This window comes from Lepidochelys kempii, chromosome 4 (assembly GCF_965140285.1).
Source record: "Lepidochelys kempii isolate rLepKem1 chromosome 4, rLepKem1.hap1, whole genome shotgun sequence".
NCBI classification, from domain to species: Eukaryota; Metazoa; Chordata; order Testudines; family Cheloniidae; genus Lepidochelys; species Lepidochelys kempii.
In genome coordinates this window covers 34,529,069-34,550,009 of record NC_136383.1, presented here as the reverse complement: position 1 = coordinate 34,550,009, position 20,941 = coordinate 34,529,069, and the positions used below count along the sequence as shown (strand labels likewise).

Sequence of the window (20,941 nt, the reverse complement as noted above, 5' to 3'; positions counted from 1 at the left end):
ATTCTGATCAGTTGTCAAGGACACCAGAGGTGTTGTTGGAGCCATCAACGGAGCTTAGCTGTTTGCACTGACACCAAAACACCAGGGAAACTGTGTGAGTCTGAAGGTGAACAGTAGTGCTATGACTACAGGCCACCAACAAGAAGCCAGTTTGAATTGGAGCCAGGGAGTGCTGGGCCCTTGTGGGCTGGCCTTCTCCTGGTGCAGGTGATGTGAAGGCATCTGTGATGCAACAAGGCTTTGTGGTCACAGATCCCTCAGTGTAAGCATATACTCTGAAGATTCAGAAACCACTGGTTGAGAGAGGCAGAGTTGTCTCCACATAGCACACCTTGGAGGGCTTTATTCTGGTATAATTCAGAAGTAACTTTGCTGAAGTCAATGGAATTACACTAATGTGATCAAAATCAGGCTCAGATGTGTTACCAGTACAAATAAAATAAAGGATAAACTCAAGAGAACAGATCTCCCTTCTCACACACAGAGTTAATATACCAGACTTCAGTTTAGTGAGTAAGGCATCCTGAAGCAGAACAGAGGGAACTCATTCCACCACAGCCACAAATCAGCAGATATTGACACCTAGCGTGCATGCGTAATTTGTAAAAAGATCTACTTGGAAAACAATCCTATAGCTGTCCATATGGAGTATGAATTAGTGTCATTTGGTCACTGAAGAAAAAAACCAGAAGTGATGAAAAATTCTTTACCTTTGTTTTAGCATTGACATTGGCTCCCTGTTTCAGGAGGAAATTCACCATCTTGATGTTTCCATAGTGACAAGCTACAATTAAAGGAGTGTAGCCCAGCTACAATAAAATAACACAAAAAAGTAAACCTATGCAGTCAATGGGATGTTCCATTATAACAATAACATCCTTGTTCACATGGAAAGCAGTAGCATTATGTGGTTTACCTTTGTCTGAGCATCTTGGTTTGCACCATGCTTTGTCAGTATATCAGCTACGTTCACTTTATCTTCCTGAGCTGCAAGGTGCAAGGATGTCAATCCACTCTACAAATGAAATGGAAAGAGAACTATAATGTTACCAAAAACAAAGAAATGGGACTTGCAAGTTTATCATTTTTTAAATATAGCAAGATCCTGTCTGTAATTTCAAAAATAGAGATTTTTAAGCAAAGATGGGAATTGGTCTCTATCCATGTAAAACTAGCAAATAGCTCATCACAGCAAACTGTAATCGTAACTATAGATTGGTGCTTTCAGCTAGTGATTACCACACCTGGACTTTACACAGTAATGTCACTGGAGAAATTGAAGTGCCAGCTAATGAAGTAGGATGACCCCTGGAAGCCATATGTAGCCTTCCTCAACTGGGAGGAATGGGCCTTAACAATTATGGGTGGGAGTCAAAATAAAGGAAACTGTAGACGAGAATTGAGGCCCAAAAAGAGAATTTAAGCAAACCTTTAAAAAAGCATACATGGATAGCGCATGGATAGGAAATAGGTAACAGCTTATATAAATAAATTATATAAATATATACATTGAATATGAGAATGGAAAAGCAGTTTGTTTCCCATTTCTTAGAATGGCGCATTACACTATTCTCATACATCAAGAGCCTCATCATGCAGCTTTTACTCCTGAGCAAAGGCTGCAGAACCAGGGCCTGTGAGAGTAAATTTTGTTCAGCATCTTTTGGCTGGATAAAACTGCATCACAGAAAGTCTTATGCAATGTTTTTGGGAGGGAATCAAGGTACTTCTAGGAAAGATTTGGCACACTTCCAATAGAAAACCTGATGGATCAGAATGGTTTTCATTAGGATTATTTTATTATTTTCGCAACTAGTAAAGCTGCATTATTCTCTGCCAAACATTACTAGTTTCTTCCATCCCAGCAAGGAAGCTGGATGGCACAATATATTGGGATAAGTGCCATAAGCACTCCACTAGTTCATCCCTCAAGCTATTGTTCTCTGACATGTGTCTCACAGGGCTGGATCAACCTAATGACCCACAGAACCTAGAGCTTTGTGCAACCTCCCTTCTATTATTTCTTAATCCTTTAGACAGGATGTACAACTTTCGTATTATGTTGGAAACAGCTCAGAGATTACAAGACTGCAGGACTGTGGAAACACTACAACCCTTTCTCCACGGCTGGTTCTGCAGCAACTTCCCCTGGCTTGCCTGCTTCTCCAAGCCCACCTTTCAGTCAGAGCTTGCACACATCGTTTTCCACTGAACATGGCACACCACTGAAGATCCTCCTTAGATTACCCAACACAGCTGTTAATGATATGCTTTTAAGACAGCCTCTGATCAGGGTCACTCTCTCTGCCAGCCCCAGCTACCTTCACTACTGCTGTTCACCCACCTGCCTTTGCTTCCTAACACTTCTCATATCTTGAGCTTTTGCATGTGTATAGGGATGTATAGTTTGGACTCTATTTCTGAGCAGCTGGCTCTCTTCTTGTATTGCACCTTGCAAGTCATTGGATGTCCTCCCCGTGATGCCCTTCACCACTGGGGATAAACTATTACCTTAGTTGCCACATGGATATTGGATCCTTTGTCCAGGAGCAAGGTAACCATGTCAGCATGACCTTCTTGAGAGGCCAGGTGCAGCGGGGTCACTCCCTGTTTGGTCAGAATGTTGGTCTCGGCTCCGTAGCTCAGCAGCGTGGTAGCTATCTGCATCTGATTCTTCTTGGCAGCAATGTGCAGAGGGGTATATCCATTCTAAAACCAGGCTCCACATGTTAATAGCCTTTTCTGATGTTTACAAATCCATCACACAGTAAATAGTGCTCCATTTTATTTCATAGAAATATTTGGAACAATCTGTCTCTAGACCCTGTGTCGTTATTTTTCCCATTCTTAACAATCCTACAGTCAGTTTCCAGTGGAAATAATTATGGAGGAATAGAAAATGTCCACTTTTCAGATTATGGTGGCAAAGAGAAATATGAAGGAATGTTGAAAAGAAAAACCATTAAAAACTAACTATTGCGACATTTCTTTATCTTAAGAATTATTTTACATAGGAATTCTTATATCAGATGAGATCAACTGTCCACTTAGATTGGTATTCTGCCTCCAACAGCGGACAATGCCAGATACTTCAAAGGAAGGTGGAAAATTATGGAATAGCCTATGCATTTGGAAATCTCTTCCTAAGTCCTGCCATTTAGTAGTTACTTTATGCCCCAAACTAGCATAAAGAGGATATAGACCCTCATGCTATCTGGTGTATTGTGGCTGTTTTCAATATCCACATACATATCTAGTCCTTTTTCTAAACCTCTGGGCTCCTTGCCTCAATGCTATCTGGTGGGAATGAGTGCCATTTTAATTTTTCCAATTGCAAACTGCACATTATAAAGTAATATGTTAAAATCTATGTTTAGTAGAGCTTGTCAAAAATGTTCAGACAGAACATTTTTCTGTCAGAAAATGCTGAACTAACAGAAACTAAAGATTCAGCTGGATCTGTCAACTCCATGGACACTTTCGACAGAAACCAGGAAAGCAGGACAAAGTGCTTTCCTGCCAGGTTTCCTGAGAGCCTGAGTTTCCCTGGCTGCCCAGCATCCTGGGTAGCTGCCTCCTGGGGAAGCCAGCTCCCTGGGGAGCTGAACAACATGAAGAGGCTCCCTGGGCAGCTATCTCCCTATAGTGCCTGATTCCCCAAGGGAGTTGGCTGCCTGAGAAGTTGGGCACCCCTTGGAGGCAGCTGGAAAGTTAACTGTTTTGGTTATTCCAAAATGGAATTTTTCAGATATTTTCCTCCTGTGAAAAAGTTTGAAATTTTGGATGAAAAGTCATTCCAAAAAAATCAAAATTTTCTCATGAGGGAAATTCCATTTTCCATCAGTTCTAATGTTTAACTCAAAGGCATATCCTACAATGAGTTTGGCTTTAGTTCTCTAAATCCAATTTTTCTTTTCAGTGTGTGAAACTGTAATCATGCAAAAAAAGTGCATCTTGTCCTCCACATACCAAAGTGGTAGTTGATTAATAAATGAAGACTGAGAGACTGCAACAAACTCTAAATTTTGGAAATTTTGAGTATTGTAATATATAGAAGAACATATTCTACAAGAATAAGATGTCCCAAGGAATATAGAGACAGAAATGCAATGATTTGGAAATGCATGCATGTAGCGGCTGACCCATATGGATGCTGACAAGAATACTGTAGTCAGCAGATGTCAATAGAACTTAGATCCAGATCCCCAGCTAATACAAATTGACACTGAACTATTCAGATTTACACAAGCTGAGGATCTAGTCCTAGAGCGTGGGTGGAGAGAGAAAAGAGAGGGAAGTTACACAAAAATGAGGAAAAGCCAGTACACTGTAAAATAAGGTGCCTGGAAACAGTATTATTTTCTACTCTCACAGATTAGAGTTAATTGTATTTTGGAGCTTACTAGGACCTGCTCTGCAACTGCTTTGTCTTATCTACCTTCTCCTCCACCCAAGCTGGAATTTAACTATGCCTTAGCCTTCACACATTAGAATTTTCCTGTCACTGGCTCCAGTTCACGCAATTTCCCCCCGCTAAATGAGTAAATACCCTGCTTCTGACTGATGAGCTATAACTTTTTGGTGCTTGATGGGTGCATGGTCTGCACTGCACTCTGCTCTTTGGATGTAAAAGTATAGAGGTGGATGTATGTTTGCACTTGTGACTTTGATAGCTGTGTCAGTTATGCAACTGGCTGCAAATACAGTCAGAGGGAGGAGTTCTTTCATGAGCAAATAACCATAATGTACAGTCTCAGTGCACTGACATACTGTCTTATTTGGAAAGAAGAGGATGGTGTTCCACTTAATTCCCTGTATTTCATTTCCAAAGACATAATTAGGGGTAGGGCAAACAGAATCCTTGTTAAGTTTGTAGTATTTGTGTTTGGGGGGAGGGTTGGTAAAATTTCTTACTGCAGCAATGCTTCTGCTTCCACACCAGCAAAAGCAGCGCCTCCTGTACATCAATGAAAAGAAGGGCCACTTCTTGAAGGAAAGTTTGAGCAGAGTGTAGGAGCCAGAAAATTTTAAATCAATAAAAACGTGTGTGGGTGTTTTCATAGAATATCAGGGTTGGAAGGGATCTCAGGAGGTCATCTAGTCCAACCCCCTGCTCAAAGCAGGACCAATCCCCAATTTTTGCCTCAGATCCCTAAATGGCCCCCTCAAGGATTGAACTCACAACCCTGGGTTTAGCAGGCCAATACTCAAACCACTGAGATATCCCTCCCCCCTTTTCCTTTTTCAGTCTCCTGTAACATATCAGAGAATGATACAAGCCCTAATCCTGCCACACAGGCAAACCTCTTTACACGCACAGTTTCAAATACAGGTTTCTTGCTATGCAGTACTAAAGTAAGCTCTAAATTATGCTTCTTTTTCATTAAAATTGAGTTGGACTCAGACAGTCATATATGCAATATATTTAAAGAATGACTGAGAGAAGCTTAGCACAGCTCCTTCTACTCAGTCACAAGGAATGTCACCATGGGTTTACCTGGTAGAGCCAAAGCATTTAGACTGTATGGGGTCTACTCTGAGTCTGTAATAATATATTGGACACACACTGAGCCTAGCTATCAGATGGAGATGCCACTCTAATTGGCTGTGTACTCTTTGGCCAGATTTTTCTTGCATGTTGATTTTACACTGGTGTAATTTCACTGACTTTAATGGAGTTACTCTTGACTGATATCTGTAAAAGGAAAATCAGTCTTTTTGCATCTGGTCACTAACTGGAACAGGCAACAGGGCAGCTTCAGTAAGATCAGAATAGGGTCTCTTTTAGGACAATAGACAAGTGAGTGATCCATAAAGTTTACTCAGGAACTCAATCACACAAGGACATCCTGATCTGGTGTCCTCATGGACTGAAGTTCCTCATATTTCTCAATACATTGGATAATCAGCAGTCCTTACATTTCAGTAACAAGGTTTGACTATAAGTGGCTATGCTATAAAGCAAATATGCACCTAAAACGCTCTACAGTGACTTTAAAAAACAACTCTTACAGTCTCTATTGAAAAAAACAGCACTATTTTTAAGAATGAGCAGGGAGAGGAGACAGAGTATCAAAAAGACAAAAACCCTGAGCATAGAAGATACAATTCATAGGCTTGAGCATAGTCTCAGAAGTGCTATTCAGAATTCGTGCATAGCTTCAAAAATCCTGAAAACTACAGATACAAAACTAGCTATGAGGTTGTAAAATATCTCTAAGAGAATTCTAATGATGGGGACAATTATAAGCAAAAGGAGAGGCATCTCTCCTCCAGCTTTTATCTGGGGAGGAGAACTCCTTTCCCTCCAAACTGTGGCTGGCTGTGAAGGGCAAGAAGAGGAGGCAGCAGAGGAGGCAGAAGAAAAAGTATGAGGCTTCTTTGTGCATCAACTCCCAAGCATTCTTTCTCCCTTTCCCCTGCTGGTCACCCACCAACTCTTTATCTGAGAGGCTCAAGAACAAGCAGGAGTCAGCTACAATTGTAGCCTCCTACCAGCAGAGGCCTCTATATCCACCTTCTGGGGTGCCAGGAATTCGCAACTGTGGCTCCAGCCTTCAGCTGACTCAGCTCCTTCATTGCTTTGTTTCTTGTTGTGGTTTTAAAATTATTCCCCTGGTTCTCAGAGCGGAACGTTGCCAGTGCTTGGCTGTGAAATCTCACCTTGGCAGTAGCATGGGGAGAGGCACCTTTCTCCAGCAACAGCAGAGCCACCTTCTGGTTGTCATAGTGAGCAGCTACATGGAGTGGGGTGAGGCCATTCTGTAAAGGGCGTGTTACCGAATTAAGTTGTTAGCTGGGCATAAGCAACCATTAAGTCACAAATCAATATATATTAAATGTATTAATTGATTAGCCAATAAATACATAAACAAAATGACATTTAACTCAGTCTGGATTATTTTCATTTTAGAAACTTTACTGAAACTGAAAATAATAGTAAGCCAACAGTTAGTATGATGTACTTTGCTTAAAACAGGGCAAGCAACTGAGGATGAATTTTATTTGGCCAGTATTTATTATTTATCATGAACCAAGTTCTGAAATCGCCAAGTCAGAGAAACATCAGTATGAGCAACCTTTGCAACATGGGAAAAAGTAATAGTTCTGGTCTTGCCCCATTATTTCTGCATAGTGATTTTTATGACCTGAATAATTTAACAGAATGGGCACTTCTTGTTCCACAGTAACGTATCAGTCTTTATAATTGTGCACCAACATGTCCTGCTGCAATAAAAGTAAAAAATTAAACACACTGCAAGGTAACCTCAATTACATGTATATGTAAAAATCATTCCAGAGAGACGTTTTTTTTTTAATATAGTTAAGTTGGACAGTGAATGCAACTTCTTCCTTCTTTTACATTATTTTTTCACCAAATTACCAAGCATAATTGCTTTTTGCTATTCAATCACCCAGTGATTCCCTGTAGTGGAGGACTGTACCTTGCCAGCTGAATCAGGAGAAGCACGACGCTGCAAGAGGAGTTTTGCCACATCCAATCTTCCATACTTGGCTGCCACATGCAGTGGTGTGAATCCCTTCTGAAAAATTTTTTAGGAAACAAACATTTTAGTGTAAGTCTCTGGGATCTTTCACGTAATGATCTTTTTTTCTCTACCAACCTTTGAATGTTTTAGCAGGTTACAATTCAAATTACAGCCATCTGCCATTTTTATTCATTAATAACTAATAAGACTTAACAAGTAGTAATGGCACTACTCACTCTGAAATATTTTGATAGGAGTGTGTCATATAAGAAAATATCCTCTCTTTCAGTCTTCCATATGTCCACAGTATGACATTTTACCACATAAAAAGTTTACTAAGCAATATCCATTGCATGGGTGGTGAGGCTCCAATTCAAATTTTATCCAAAACTTAGCTTTTCACTAGCTCAATTTTTTATTTCGTTTTATGGTGTGTGACAGGGTCGGGTCAGATGGCTACAGGAGAGTGATAGAAGGCAGATATATTAGCCCCAGGTTAAGTAGGTCCCTTTTCCCTGGGTAAGGTAACAGGGAAGGTTTTTTTTTTTGTTTTTTTTTTTAAACAGAAAGAAAGTTTATTGGTAACGCTTACAGAATTACCAAAGGAAACAAAACAACTATGCAACAAAACAACGCAATCAGAAGGTATAACACAGCAGCTTTCAGAAGGGAGAAGTGTTCAGGCTAGCCTGGACCCAGAGCGGGGGGGCTTTCTCGACACTCATGGTCTTCCACCCCCTCGAGTTACCTAGTGCCGCGCCCAGTGTCACCGATCCTCCCTCTCCTGAGAGTGCCCGGTAAGATGGGCAAGGCTGCGGGGTGGGCGGTTTAGGGGTGGGGGGGGGTAGACACCCATGTATTATAGGACCCCTCCTAGATGACAGGAATGATGGTATCCACAGCGGCAACGGCTGGGGCTGGCGTCTCTCGCTCTTCCCCTCAATCAAAGGGTCAGACGGAGGGAACCGGATGGGGTCACCGAGCAGAGAACCCCAGACAGCGCCCACTGCTCCTCGAAGGCGTCAAGGGAGTCGGTGGACGCCGCCCAGAGGAACTCCGCCCGGATACGTGAATGTACTGAGGACGGAAAAAGGCCCCACAATCGCAGGATGTTTCATGGGCCAACCTCCTCTCTCTGGTTTTATAAATGGCTGTTTTAGCCAAGGCTAGGAGGAGGTTGACCAGAAGATCCCGCGACTTTGTGGGGCCACGGATGGGAAGTGTATAGATAAAAAGGTGAGGGGAGAAATGAAGCCAGAAGCGTAATAGAATATTTGTGAGGAGCCGGAAAAGGGGCTGCAATCTGGCACACTCTAAGTATACGTGCGCCAGAGTTTCCCTCACATTACAGAAAGGACAAGTGTCTGGGATGGGGGTAAACCATGTCAGAAACATGCCCGTGCTCACAGCTCCGTGAAGGAGCCGCCAACTGATGTCCCCGACGGGCCTTGGGGTCAAGGTGGAATACAGGCTGGCCCACCGAGGTTGCTCACCCTCCAAAGGTGGCAGGAGGTCCCGCCACTTTGTATCGGGGCGGGACACCAGGGTGTGGGCGTGAAGGGTGTGAAGCGTAAGTGTATATAAATATTTCCGTGGTGCAATTTGAAAGCTAACTGGCTGCAGTTTGTGCAGCCGGCTTGCAGTGAAAGGGTGAGGGGTTTGTTGGGATCTACGGGGTAGGGGCCCAATGGAAAGGTCCGGCGGGCCTGGGGTAAGGGATGGGCAGGGTGCGCCCTCACACAAGGCTCGGCTAACATAAGCCCGAGCTGCGGGGGTCAAGGCGGCCTTCACCTCCTGAAGTACGCGCCGGGGGGTATGGAGGCTGGAGAGCCCCATGCGCCGAGCAAGCGTCAGGGGATCCAGCCAGTCTCTCCGGTCGTAGTCCAGGAGGTCTCCGACCCTCGTGACTTCCGCCAGGACCAACCTCTGGCGCACCGAGCGAGACTCCGCCACCTGCACACAGAGCTGGGGGTTGTGTAGCAGTGGCTCCGTGAGGAGATCTGCTCCCACGGTGGCCGCCACGGACCTGGTTGTTAGAAACAGTTACCAGGTCCGGAGGAGGTCCTGGTAGAAGACCGGCAGCCCGGAGTGGTCTCGCGGAAAACCCCTCGGAGAAAGATAAAAGAGCTGCCGGTTGTATCGAAACCCTTGGAAGCGGCGCAGGAAGGCGTGCGCCAGTATGCTCCACGCCGAACTACGTGCACTATAAAAGAGCCTCTGCAGGGCCTGGAGGCGGAAAACGCGGACCTGAGTGTACAGACACTTCAGGCCCTGCCCTCCTTCCTTCAGGGGTAGATGAAGAACTCCAACAGGGGCCCAGTGCATTCCTGACCAGAAGAACTCTAGAATCAATCTCCGGAGGTGAGTCAGGAAACCCGGGGCCGGGGCCAGGGTGTTGAGCCGGTACCAGAACGTGGACAGGACTAGTTGGTTAAGCACCAGTGCTCTCCCTCGGAGGGAGAGACATCGGAGTAGCCTCATCCATCTCCGGATCAGCTCTATCACCCCGCCCTCTAAGTTTTGCCAGTTCTCCAGCGGGGAAGGATGCGTGGCGGAAAGGTAAACGCCGAGATAGAGCAGTGGACCCGCACTCCACCGTATGGTCTGAAGTGCGGATGGGAGGGAGCTCACCTGCCGCCAGTCCCCCACCGCCAAGCCAGAGCTCTTGACCCAGTTGACTCGGGTGGAGGAGGCTGCCGAATAGATGGCTTGGCATGCCTCCACTCGCGCCAAGTCGCCCGGGTCCTGGACCACGAGGAGTACGTCATCGGCGTATGCCGACAGGACCAGCCGCAGCTCCGGCTCCCGCAGCACCAACCCTGTCATCCTCCTGTGGAGGAGACAGAGGAAAGGCTCGATCGCCAGAGTGTACAACTGGCCCGAGAGGGGGCACCCCTGCCGCACTTCTCGCCCGAAGCTGACCGGTTCAGTCAGGGTCCAGTTGAACCTAACCAAACACTCCGCGAAGGCATACAGCACCCGGAGAAAACTCACAAACTGAGGTCCGAATCCAAACGCCTGCAGAGTGCTCAGGAGGTACCCATGGTCTACTCTATCGAACGCCTTCTCCTGATCAAGAGACAGGAGGGCGAACGATAGGCCATCTCTCCGCCCGAGTTCCAAAAGGTCTCAGACTAGAAAGAGGTTATCAAAAATGCTGCGACCCGGGACAGTATAGGTCTGGTCTGGGTGGATCACGTCCGCCATCACAGACCCTAGCCGCAGCGAAATTGCTTTCACTACAATTTTGTAATCCGTGCTAAGGAGTGAGACGGGACGCCAGTTTCGTAGATCGTGGAGGTCCCCCTTCTTCGGCAGCAAAGTGAGCACCGCTCGCCTGCATGACAGAGGGAGGACCCCGCTCTGCAAGGACTCAGCCCAGACAGTGACTAAGTCTGGGCCGAGAATGTCCCAGAACGCACGGTAAAACTCCACGGTCAGCCCGTCCATGCCCGGAGATTTATTGGTGGGCATGCGACAGAGGGCTTCCGAGAACTCGGCCAGGGTGAGAGGCAGCTCTAGTCGGTCTCGGTCGCCCACGCTGACCGTGGGGAGTTCCTCCCAGAGCACCTCGCAAGCGTCAGGATCGGTCGGGTCTGGGGAGAAAAGGCTTGTGTAGAAGTCACGGGCCCTCCCACACATCTCCTCCGGATCCGTGAGGGGGGTGCCGTCTTCCGCAAGAAGGCAGGTGACGTGTTTCTTGGCCCCCCTCGTTTTCTCCAGGGCATAGAAGAAGCGGGAGCCGCGGTCCATCTCCCGAAGGAGGCAGATGCGGGACAGAACGAAGGCACCTCGGGCCCGGTGGTCCTCAAGGGCCTGGAGCTCCTCCCGCTTCTCCCGGCACGCTCCGCAGAGGGACGGGTCCTTGGGATCGGCGGCCAGGCGCCTCTCCATCTCTAAGACCTCCCGTTCCAACTGCTCAATCGCCGCATTTCGCCGTCGGCTGGTGCCCCGAGTGTAGTCACAGCAGAAGAGCTTGGCGCGCACCTTCCCGAGATCCCACCATCGCCGCACCGAGGGAAAGGCACGCCACTGCTCTCGCCAGGCCAGCCAAAACTCCCGGAAGGACATCACAAAGCTCTCGTCCTCCAACAGGCTGTTATTAAAGTGCCAATAGGCCGGCCCCGGTCTCTCTGCACGGAGGGAGACCTTTACGGTGACTAAATGATGATCGGAGAATGGGGCCGGCCAAATGGCGGAGGAGTGGGCCTGTGAAAGATGGAAACGGGATAAGTAAATACGGTCCAACCGAGAGTGGTGTGACCGATGGGCCTCCACCTGGACAAAGGTGAACATGGAGGTGTCATCTGGGTGATGGTCACGCCAGACGTCCACTAGGGAGTGATGGTCAACTATCCCTTGGAGAATATTCGCAGCGGCCGGACTCGGTTCGGCCCCTGAGCGGTCCCGTTCCTCGAGGGTGGTGTTAAAGTCCCCTCCCAGGACCAGGCACTCGTGCGAATCCAGGGTGCCGAGAAAGTCGGACACCTGCTGATAAAATTGTGGCCGCCTGGAGCTCAGTTGCGGGGCATAGATGTTAAAAAGATTAACCACGAGCCCTTCCATACGGGCTCGAAGGTGCAGCAGGTGGCCCGGCACGGCCTCGTTGACCCCTAGCACCTCAGGCCGTAGGTTGGGGGAGAACAGGGTCGCCACTCCAGCTTGCCAGGTCGCAAAGTGGCTAAAGTATACCCTGTCCCCCCACTCCAGCCACCACCTGTCCTCCGCGGCCGGGTCCGTATGGGTCTCCTGCAGGAAAACTACAGAGTACCTCTCTTCCCGAAGGTCAGAGAGCACCTGGGACCTGCGGAGAGCCATCCTACAGCCCCTGGTATTCAGGGTCGCAATAATAAGAGGCGTCATGCGGAGGGCTGGGGAGGTGGGGGCCTCGTATTGGCGGGGGTGTTCAGGGCTCCCAGCGGGTTGCACAGCAACCTGTGACCCATCCCGTAGGTGAGTAGATCGCGTCGGAAGCTGCGGGCTTGCTCGTAGGCCGCAGCACCGTGCCTTCCTTGCCCCCTGCCCTCCTTTATAAGGGCCCTTGTGGCCTGGAGGATTTGATCAAAGTCCCCCCATAGCTGAAGAGCCAGCTGTGCCCTATCGCGGGTGCCACAGGTGTGCTCTAGGAACTTCCGTAGCGCATGCCGCAGCTCATGGGGGGGTGGGATTACAATTCCCGAGGTGTTCCCTGATGGGCCTCTTAATACAGCCTCGTGGTCCGCTAAGGCGGGTAGACAGGGTGCGGACCACCGACGGGGCGTCTGACAGGCTGGGGTTATTAAATTCATTTCACACCTTGGGGTGGAGGGGGGTGGCAGGGGAAAAATTGCCACTCCTAATGGGTCGCGGCTAGAAAGTGCAAAGACTGCTCCCTGGGGGGAATCTGCGAAAGGCGGAAAGGAAATAACCCCAGGGGCGGCATTAACATTGCAGGAGGAGGGAACTTGGGCAGGGGCAGGGGTGGGGGCAGGGGTAAGGCTCTGGGGTGCAGGAGGCAAGCAGCTAAAGGAAAGTGCCTCCTGAGCAGAGTCAAGGGTTAAGGGGTAAGGGAGGGGGCTCCCAATAATGCTAGGTGCTGGCTCCATGGTGGTCTTAGCGGCCATGGCATCAGGTGGTGGACCACCTTCTGCAGGGTGCTCACCTGGGAAGGCAATTAGAGGGAGGGAGCATGGGGAAAGGGAGGCTGGGGTAAGGCTGCCCAGCTCTAGGCCAGCCGGCAGCAGATCATCCCCTCCCTGGGTGACCGGGGTCAAATCTAGGGCCTCAATCTCCGCGTACACGGGGGAGAGGCCAACTCCTGCCACCCCGGGGGCCTCTCCTCTAGGGCCCGCCTCAACGGTCGCCTCGGGGTCATGGGGGGTTTGGGTAGTGTCCAGGCAGAAGGGGCGTCCTCAGAAGTCTCGGAGGGGAGGGTCTCCCGTGGAGGGGGGATTCTGCCCTCCAATGCCAGTCCGTCTTCCCCTCCCGACACCAGCGGATGGATCTCGCTCATGGCCATGGCGGGAGGCTCGATAGCAGTGCCTCCTTTCCTGGTCTTCCGGGGGGCTTCCGTGTCGGGTGGATGCAGCGGAGCTCGAGCCTTCCGCTTGCCTCGCTTCCCCTGGACTAGGGTCCAGCCCTCCATAGCGTCATCTGGGGGCTGGTTAGCAGGGGTCGTGTCGGGGGGCGGAGGCAATGGTTTAGGGGTTCGGGGAGGTAGCGGTGAGGCAACATGAGGGGAGGGGGTTTCTCCTTGGGGAGGGCCCTCTCCTATACCCGATAATATCCTTGCCACACCCTCCTCCATAGGCTCTGTTGGATTGGTACTAGCAAGGGTGGAACTCCCTTGCTCGTCTGGGCGTTGTAGGGAAGGTATCTCTTGGGCCCGGACGGGAGCAGCGATGGGTCGAGTAGGAGGAGGGTTGGTTTCAGGTGCTGGGCAGCCAGGGGCGTCGGCAGCGACGGGACCGATGTCCTGCCGGGTCTCGGGGGTTTCGGGTGCCCCTCCCCCCTGGGCCAAAGGGCAGTCTCTGCGGACATGCCCCGCTGAACAGCAGAGGTAGCACTGGGCCTCTCCGGTAGAATAAAAGACCCGATAGCGGGCTCCCTCGTAGGGGACTAGAAAGGACCCCTCGAGCGCCTCTTCGTCACGCGCCCCTGCCGGTGGTAAAAGCTGCACTTGCTGGCGGAACGAAAAAATGTGACGGAGGGTGGGGTCCTTGCAGCCCAACGGGAGAGGGCTGATGACAGAGACAAGTTTCCCCAGGGTGGAAAGAGCGGGTAACAGGGCAGCATTGGGTAAGAAGGGAGGAACGGAGGTAAGGACGAGGCGAACGCCCAGGTCTTCTAACGGTTCTAGGGGGACAAACACCCCCCCCCACCGTCAGGCCCCTCTCTACCGCCTCCTGGGCGGCATCCTCCAAGGCTAAGAAGAAAACGACCTTCCCATACATCTTGGAGGCCGCCACAATAGCCGTGGGTCCTACCACCTTCGCCAACGCCTGCACGTATGTCTCCACGTGGGGCGAGGCGGGCACCAGGAGGCAACAGACGCCGTGCCTCCTGCTCAAGGCGGGGAAAGGGCCTCGGCCGCTGGTGATGGTGGCGGAGGCGGGGGGGGCGAGATGACGAGGCGGCAGGCAGGGGGGAGCCCGCTGCCGCCCAGGCATACGTCCTGGGGGCCGGGGGAGGGACAATCGCAGAGCTGGTGGAGGGAAACGCAGGGAGGGGCGCCACTGTTGATGACAAGGCTGCAGCGGTGGGGGCAGCCCCTGCCATGGAGGGCTCAGTGGTTTTAGCGGGGCCCTTTCCTTTCCACCCGCCCTGGCCCTTCCGGCGAACCGGGGGGGGTTCCTAGAATCTGGGGGGGCGGTGGGTGCAGCAGCAATCACCCTGGTGCCTCCTGCTACCGGTGCCCCAGCAGGGGGGTTGGCAAGTATCTTAACAATAGTGGTGGGGGGGGACCTTGGGGGTCGGGCAGGGGTGGTGGGGGGGGAGGGACAACTAATTTTATTGAAGCAGTCTCGCCCCTCTCGTTCCCCGCCATTGTGAGCAGGGAGAGACAGGGAGACACCGGAAGGAGGAGGGGAGAAGCAGAGTAGCCCCTTCTTCCGCTAGGCTGTGGGCGGGGAGGGGAGGAATGCCGAGGGGATTAGACTGGGGGAGGGGGGGAAGAAACAAAATCGGGGTCCGGTAATAGGGGCAAGTTGTGGGATAAGCAATCCGGGGGGCGGGGGGTGCAGACCCACACACGTTTGTCCAAAGAGTCTCGGTTGGTCGGCTGTTATGTCCGGTCCGGAAGGCAAAGTTCAAAGCGAACAGCTGGATCCGAAGGGAGACGGCAGGTTGCCAGCAGGGACAGACGGCGGGGGGGCCGTGACAGTTGTAATAACGATGGGGGGGTAGGGGCACCAATGGATCGGGGGTGGGGGTCTCCATGCCACACCCCCTGTGCCGCCACAAACGCAAGTAATCACAGTCAAACTCCCCCCCACGAGAGTATAATTCAGAAAATTACTCAGTCTTACGGCCCCCTTCACGATGATTTATAGCTCTCCTGAATTATTTCTTCTGTCTGCTGAAATCTTCTTCTCCGGCTGCGTTGGCTGTGTTCCAAGGCTTCTGGCATGTTAAGAATGTTGTAAAGTCCGAGCTGCTGGCAAAATGGCTGGGTCTGGGGGTTTCCACTCCCCCCTCCGGACAGCAAATCGGCAATCTTCTTCCCCCCCCTCCTCCGGGGGCTCAGCTGAGGCAAGTAGCTGCGCCCGAAAGCAGGTGTGGGGGGGGGCGGGTGCTGGCAAGCTAAGGGCCGAAGTATGTAGACGGGAAAAAAAACACGAAAAATGAAAAGAAAACAAAAAAAGCGTCTGGCCCGGTCGGGGGGGGGAATAAGACAGATGCAAAAAGTAAGAAAAATCCGGGCCAGGGGGCTTTAGGAAAGAATAGAAAGCAGATAGCTGAGGAGCAAGCAAAAGACGTTCCGTTTCCCAACAGGGAAGGTTCCAGAACAATCAGGAACCTTCAGGACACAATTAAGACAGACAGGCCGATTAGAACACCTGCAGCCATTCAAGAAGCTGCTAGAATCAATTAAGGAAGGCTAATCAGGGCACGTGGGTTTAAAAAGGAGCTCACTTCAGTTTGTGGTGCACGTGTGAGGAGCTGGGAGCAAGAGGCGCTAGGAGCTGAGAGTGAGAACGTGGACTGTTGGAGGACTGAGGTGTACAAGCATTATCAGACACCAAGAGGAAGGTCCTACGGTGAGGATAAAGAAGGTGTTGGGAAGAGGCCATGGGGAAGTAGCCCAGGGAGTTGTAGCTGTCGCACAGCTGTTCCAGGAGCCACTCTAGACAGCTGCATTCCACAGGGCCCTGGGCTGGAACCCAGAGTAGAGGGCGGGCCCAGGTTCCCCCAAACCTCCCAACTCCTGGTCAGACACAGGAGAAGTTGACCTGGACTGTGGGTTCACGAAAACAGCCAAACTGAGGGTTGCCGTGAATCTCTGAGGTGAGCAAATCTGCCAATAAGTGCAAGACCCACCAAGGTAGTGGAGGAACTTTGTCACAGGTGACAGAGTTTTTAATTATTTATCCACTACATTGATTTGTCCCTGGAAGCAAATGAAAGGCCAAACAATCTGCAAGAAACTAAATCCAATGAGAACAGCTCTGAACTTGGTGTTACCATTGCAGCAGCTCCCCAGAAGCATGATACTATGTTAAGACACACGTTCCTATATAGCCACTACATTCAGATACAGCTTCTGCAGCTCTACTGAAATAGATATTGTCTAACAGGAGGACTGTATCAAGTTAATTTTTGTAAACACATACATTTGTGGAGGTAGGGGTGAAAAGTTGTCTTATTAAAAACACCTTTTCTATTAAGTGTTAATATGGATTCACTAGATCTTTGACAAAATGTCTATCTTAAAAAGAAACTACTGAGGAAATAATTTGTTAAAGTCAGGTTGATAAGAAAATCTTAAGGGTTAAGGACAGCAGGTGGCAGATGATCTGCAACTGTTGTCCTGGAAACATCACCAAGGAGCCACCATCACATATTTGCCTGACATTTTGACAATGTGTGGTGTTTATTCTAGTTGCCATCAAGTTATGTTACGCTACCTGCATAGAGTTTGGACCAGGGGTTCCCCAAGTTTTCCATAGCATGGATCAAATGTTAACAAAGGAAGATTACTTTCCAGATTGCCTCTTCTCTTAGCGATGATTACACAACATCCCTGCAGCAATTGCTTACATGGAAAATTAGGAAAGTATTTAGTATAGTTTTAGCTTTGTTTTAATTGATTTAGCATCTGGAAACAGCCAGCACCACCAGTAATCCAGGTCTTCTCATTTGAGAACCACTGGTTTAGAATTTTCTAAACCCTGGAAGATATAAGGTTTAAGCTCCAACTATAAAATAAGGAGCTCTTCTTTCCACCTGATACCATATTTGCAATCGTATAATCACAGATGATGGGTTTGGAAAAGACCTCTTGATTCATCGCTCTATCCCCCATATCCCTTTTCCTTTATATTACTTCTGTTAGGAATCTGTTAACACTTTAATAGGCAGGCAAACAAAACTAGTACTGTAGAACATTTTAGGACAATCTTTGACATAATCAACTATGCCATGACGTGATATAATACCTTACTAATTTACTAAGACGCTGAATGTCAATCTGGTTGTAGAATACTCTGATTTGTACGCAATGTCTATTTTGAGAATTTCATTTCAGCTGTTAGATACCAGAGTTCTTTCATTAATTTAAACAATTAAAAGAAATACGGCCTTTAAGGAGGCTTGTTTGTTTAAAGAATGCTAGGGATGATGATTTTACGTGTTTATCTGGATACACAGAGGGCACCTTGTAGGCAAGAGAGGTTCCTTTGTCATAGGAACCTAGTACTTTCTAAATTTGTTAAGATCATTTGTTGATCAAGTCCAGTATTTTGTCTCCAGTTTAAACCAAAACCTGAGGCTTCAGAGAAAGACAAAAGCTTTAATCTGTTTTACTATTATTTATAATAAAACCAGGTCAGTTTCTCAGTGAAAATGCTTCCCTCACTATACAGCTGCCTCCCTGCTTGGTAACCACATCACAGTCTTCTCTCTCCTATTGGGAGACTAGCACAATGCATCTCATCTTACCTTGGTGGCCAAAGAGTGTGCAGCACCTGCCTCCAAGAGAACCGACGCTACGTCAACTTGCCCCTCTCTGGCAGAGATGTGCAGTGGAGTGTACCCGTTAGTGGTTGCAGCATCAGGGTGAGCCATGTGTTGTAGCAGCAGTTGGACAATCTCTGTTTTACCCAACCGAGAGGCAATGTGCAGTGGAGTCTGTTCCTCCTACAACTCAAATCAGGTGAACAGTTAATGCCGGTAGAAGCAACCTGAATACCCCATCCTAATGGATTCCAGTGGAAGACTCTACACATTCACCATATATAAAAGAATAAGGGACACAGTGGAATGCTCAGTACCAATGCAGCGATTAAACAATCTGCTATTAGATCAAATGGAGGGGAAATGTAGGGAGGAACATTGTTTTTCTTTTCTTCTTTAAATATGACTGTAGATCACTTGCACCATAGTCTACTTGTCTGTCTTTGTATTACTACTTTATGAAACCCTTACTCACCTTCAGTAGCACCTTACTCCACAAGTAGTTTCAGAGTCTGGCCCTATGGAAGCAATTTCTAGATACTCGCTATTCCTGCTCTTCTTGCTGCTTTCCAGGTGTATTTTAAAATGTAAACTAACTACATGCAAATCTTCAATCATTTGTCATCATAAAATGAAGTCCTTGGATATTTAATAATCCCAGAAGCACTGCAGTGATACACTCACATGCTGTCCATCCATAGATCTGGGTCCAACATTTGAGCAGAGGAAACATAAAAAGTCCTCAATCTGGTAACTGAAGCCTTCCCTATAACAGCCAAATTCTTCAGAGGAGCTGTGCCAAATTTGAGGATTCTGCTGTACAGAACAGTTTCCAATGAAACATCTCAGAAACATTTGCTGTTGTTTTTACCTCAATTTTCTGACTGTATTTTTCTAAAGCCCACAAACTTATAGCGAAAAATTCTATTCTTGGTGCAAAATTTGCCTTTTACTGGCATGAAAAATATGCACAAAACTGCCCTGGTGAAAAGCAAATGTTTCACATTTGTATGAATTTGGCTCTCAGAGACATTATATTTTGCTTTTATTGTATAATATTTTTTCAGTTTGATTTCCAAAAGATAGATTTTGTATAGACTGAGGTTAAATGTGCACTAATGATACACCAAAAAAAAATCACAATATTTGAGTGCCCTAAACCATCCAAAGATATTTCTGCTTTTGCATGAAGGGTTTAATGTCAGAGTAGGAATCTTAACCCCAGGAATCCTCTGCTCCCATCATTTAAAGCACAACCCAGTCTTAATATTTTCACCTGATATATACCAAGCATTTTGCATGTGGCCAACTACAGTTGATTTTTCAATATTGTCAAAAATATGCATCATCTAATATAGAAATCAAACAAAAAGATGTCCCTGGGACTTGTTGAATTGATTGTGGCCACAGAAACTGCTTTAATGTGTTTCTGTGGTAGGAATTTTAATTTTTGTAGGAACATCTAGGCTAAAAATAGATGCTCTTTTAAACACGGAGGGACAGATTTTCCAAGTGTTCAGTACTGATAATTGGGGCTAGATTTTTACAAAGATCAGCTTCCATTTTGGCACCTAAATGAAGTGGCCAGATTTTCAAAATATTAAGCACAGAGAGAACTGTTGGGTGCTGAGCTCTTTTGAAAGACCTGCCTGTGAAAGAATATATAACTAATGTTGGTAGGGGTAATGAATAACCAGTAAAAGTACAGTATTGTTGTCTGCTTGCAGTTTTCCAAATAATGGCAACAGAACACAATTCCCCAATAACCAAAGACAAAGTTCTTAAGGTGTGATCACATATATTCAGATATATTGCATGTTCAGATATATTTTCCACTGCCTTGCACATCTCTCTACCTACATCAGGTACTTATATGGCCCTCATCCCTATAGTATCTAAGTGCCTCACAATCTTTAATGTATTTATCTTTACAACACCGCTTTGAGGAAAAGCAGCACTATTAGTCCCATTTTACTGATGGGGAACTGAGGCACAGAAAGGTTAAGTAACTTGCCCAAGGTCACACAGGAAGAGCAGGGAATGGAACTTAGGTCTCTCAAGTCCTAGGCCAGTGCCCTAACCATTGGACCATTCTTTCTCTCAGTATAGTCATTTATACTGTGCAAAGTGGGTGTAAAATTCTACTAAACCAGAATTTTCCACTCATCCTGGTTGCAAATGGTTTACACTCATTTTGCATGCATCTTACACACCTATGCAACTTCCATTAAAGCCAATGAAAAAATATTCACAAAACCTTGTAAGTGATTACATAAGGAGCATCTGGCTCATAATTCTTTTAAGTGCCAGTGGTTAGACAGCTTGGTCTTTTGTGTGTTAACTGATTCCATCTAGATCTGATAATGCATTGTCAGGATTAAATGTTTAAAACCACATTACACATATACAAATCAGGACTGTGTGATTGATTTTAGTGTACAGTGGGAGAATTGCACTTGATATATAACAATGGTGGAAGTTCAGCTGTTAGATTAGACAGAATCCTCTGATGTTTTGTTTCAGCATTTACATTATTGTACTTTTTTAAACTCAAGAGTTTAAATGTCTTTTAGAACTGGAGCCCTGAAGGGAGCTGGGGAGAAAGCACAGTGTGAGGTTACAGAGCTAAACAAACAGACAGTACAGAAATTCTGCTTGATGTGCTAGAATCATTCCCTTGACAACCTGCATTTTTTTCTATCTATTCTTTCTGTAAACTTCAGATAATACAAGCTATCTCCAATAATTATCTTGCACATTTACTATTCAAAAGTAAATATTGCGACATGGAATTACAG

The 20,941-nt window shown here is 47.6% G+C and overlaps 1 protein-coding gene across 28 annotated transcripts in view; it reads right to left on the bottom strand.

Annotated features, from left to right (window-relative positions):
* The window catches only part of ANK2 (ankyrin 2), a 566,593-nt gene that overhangs the window by 106,972 nt on the left and 438,680 nt on the right, over positions 1–20,941 (bottom strand). For all 28 annotated transcript variants that reach the window (XR_012158530.2, XM_073340925.2, XM_073340929.2 and 25 more), the window contains 6 exons: positions 18,129–18,326; positions 7,446–7,544; positions 6,664–6,762; positions 2,512–2,709; positions 917–1,015; positions 711–809 (listed from right to left, as the gene is read on the bottom strand). Coding sequence is in view for 27 of the 28 variants with exons in the window: in XM_073340925.2 (XP_073197026.2) it covers positions 711–809; positions 917–1,015; positions 2,512–2,709; positions 6,664–6,762; positions 7,446–7,544; positions 18,129–18,326 (792 nt within the window). In the remaining variant the exon portion in view is untranslated. The remainder of the gene's footprint in view (positions 1–710; positions 810–916; positions 1,016–2,511; positions 2,710–6,663; positions 6,763–7,445; positions 7,545–18,128; positions 18,327–20,941) is intronic.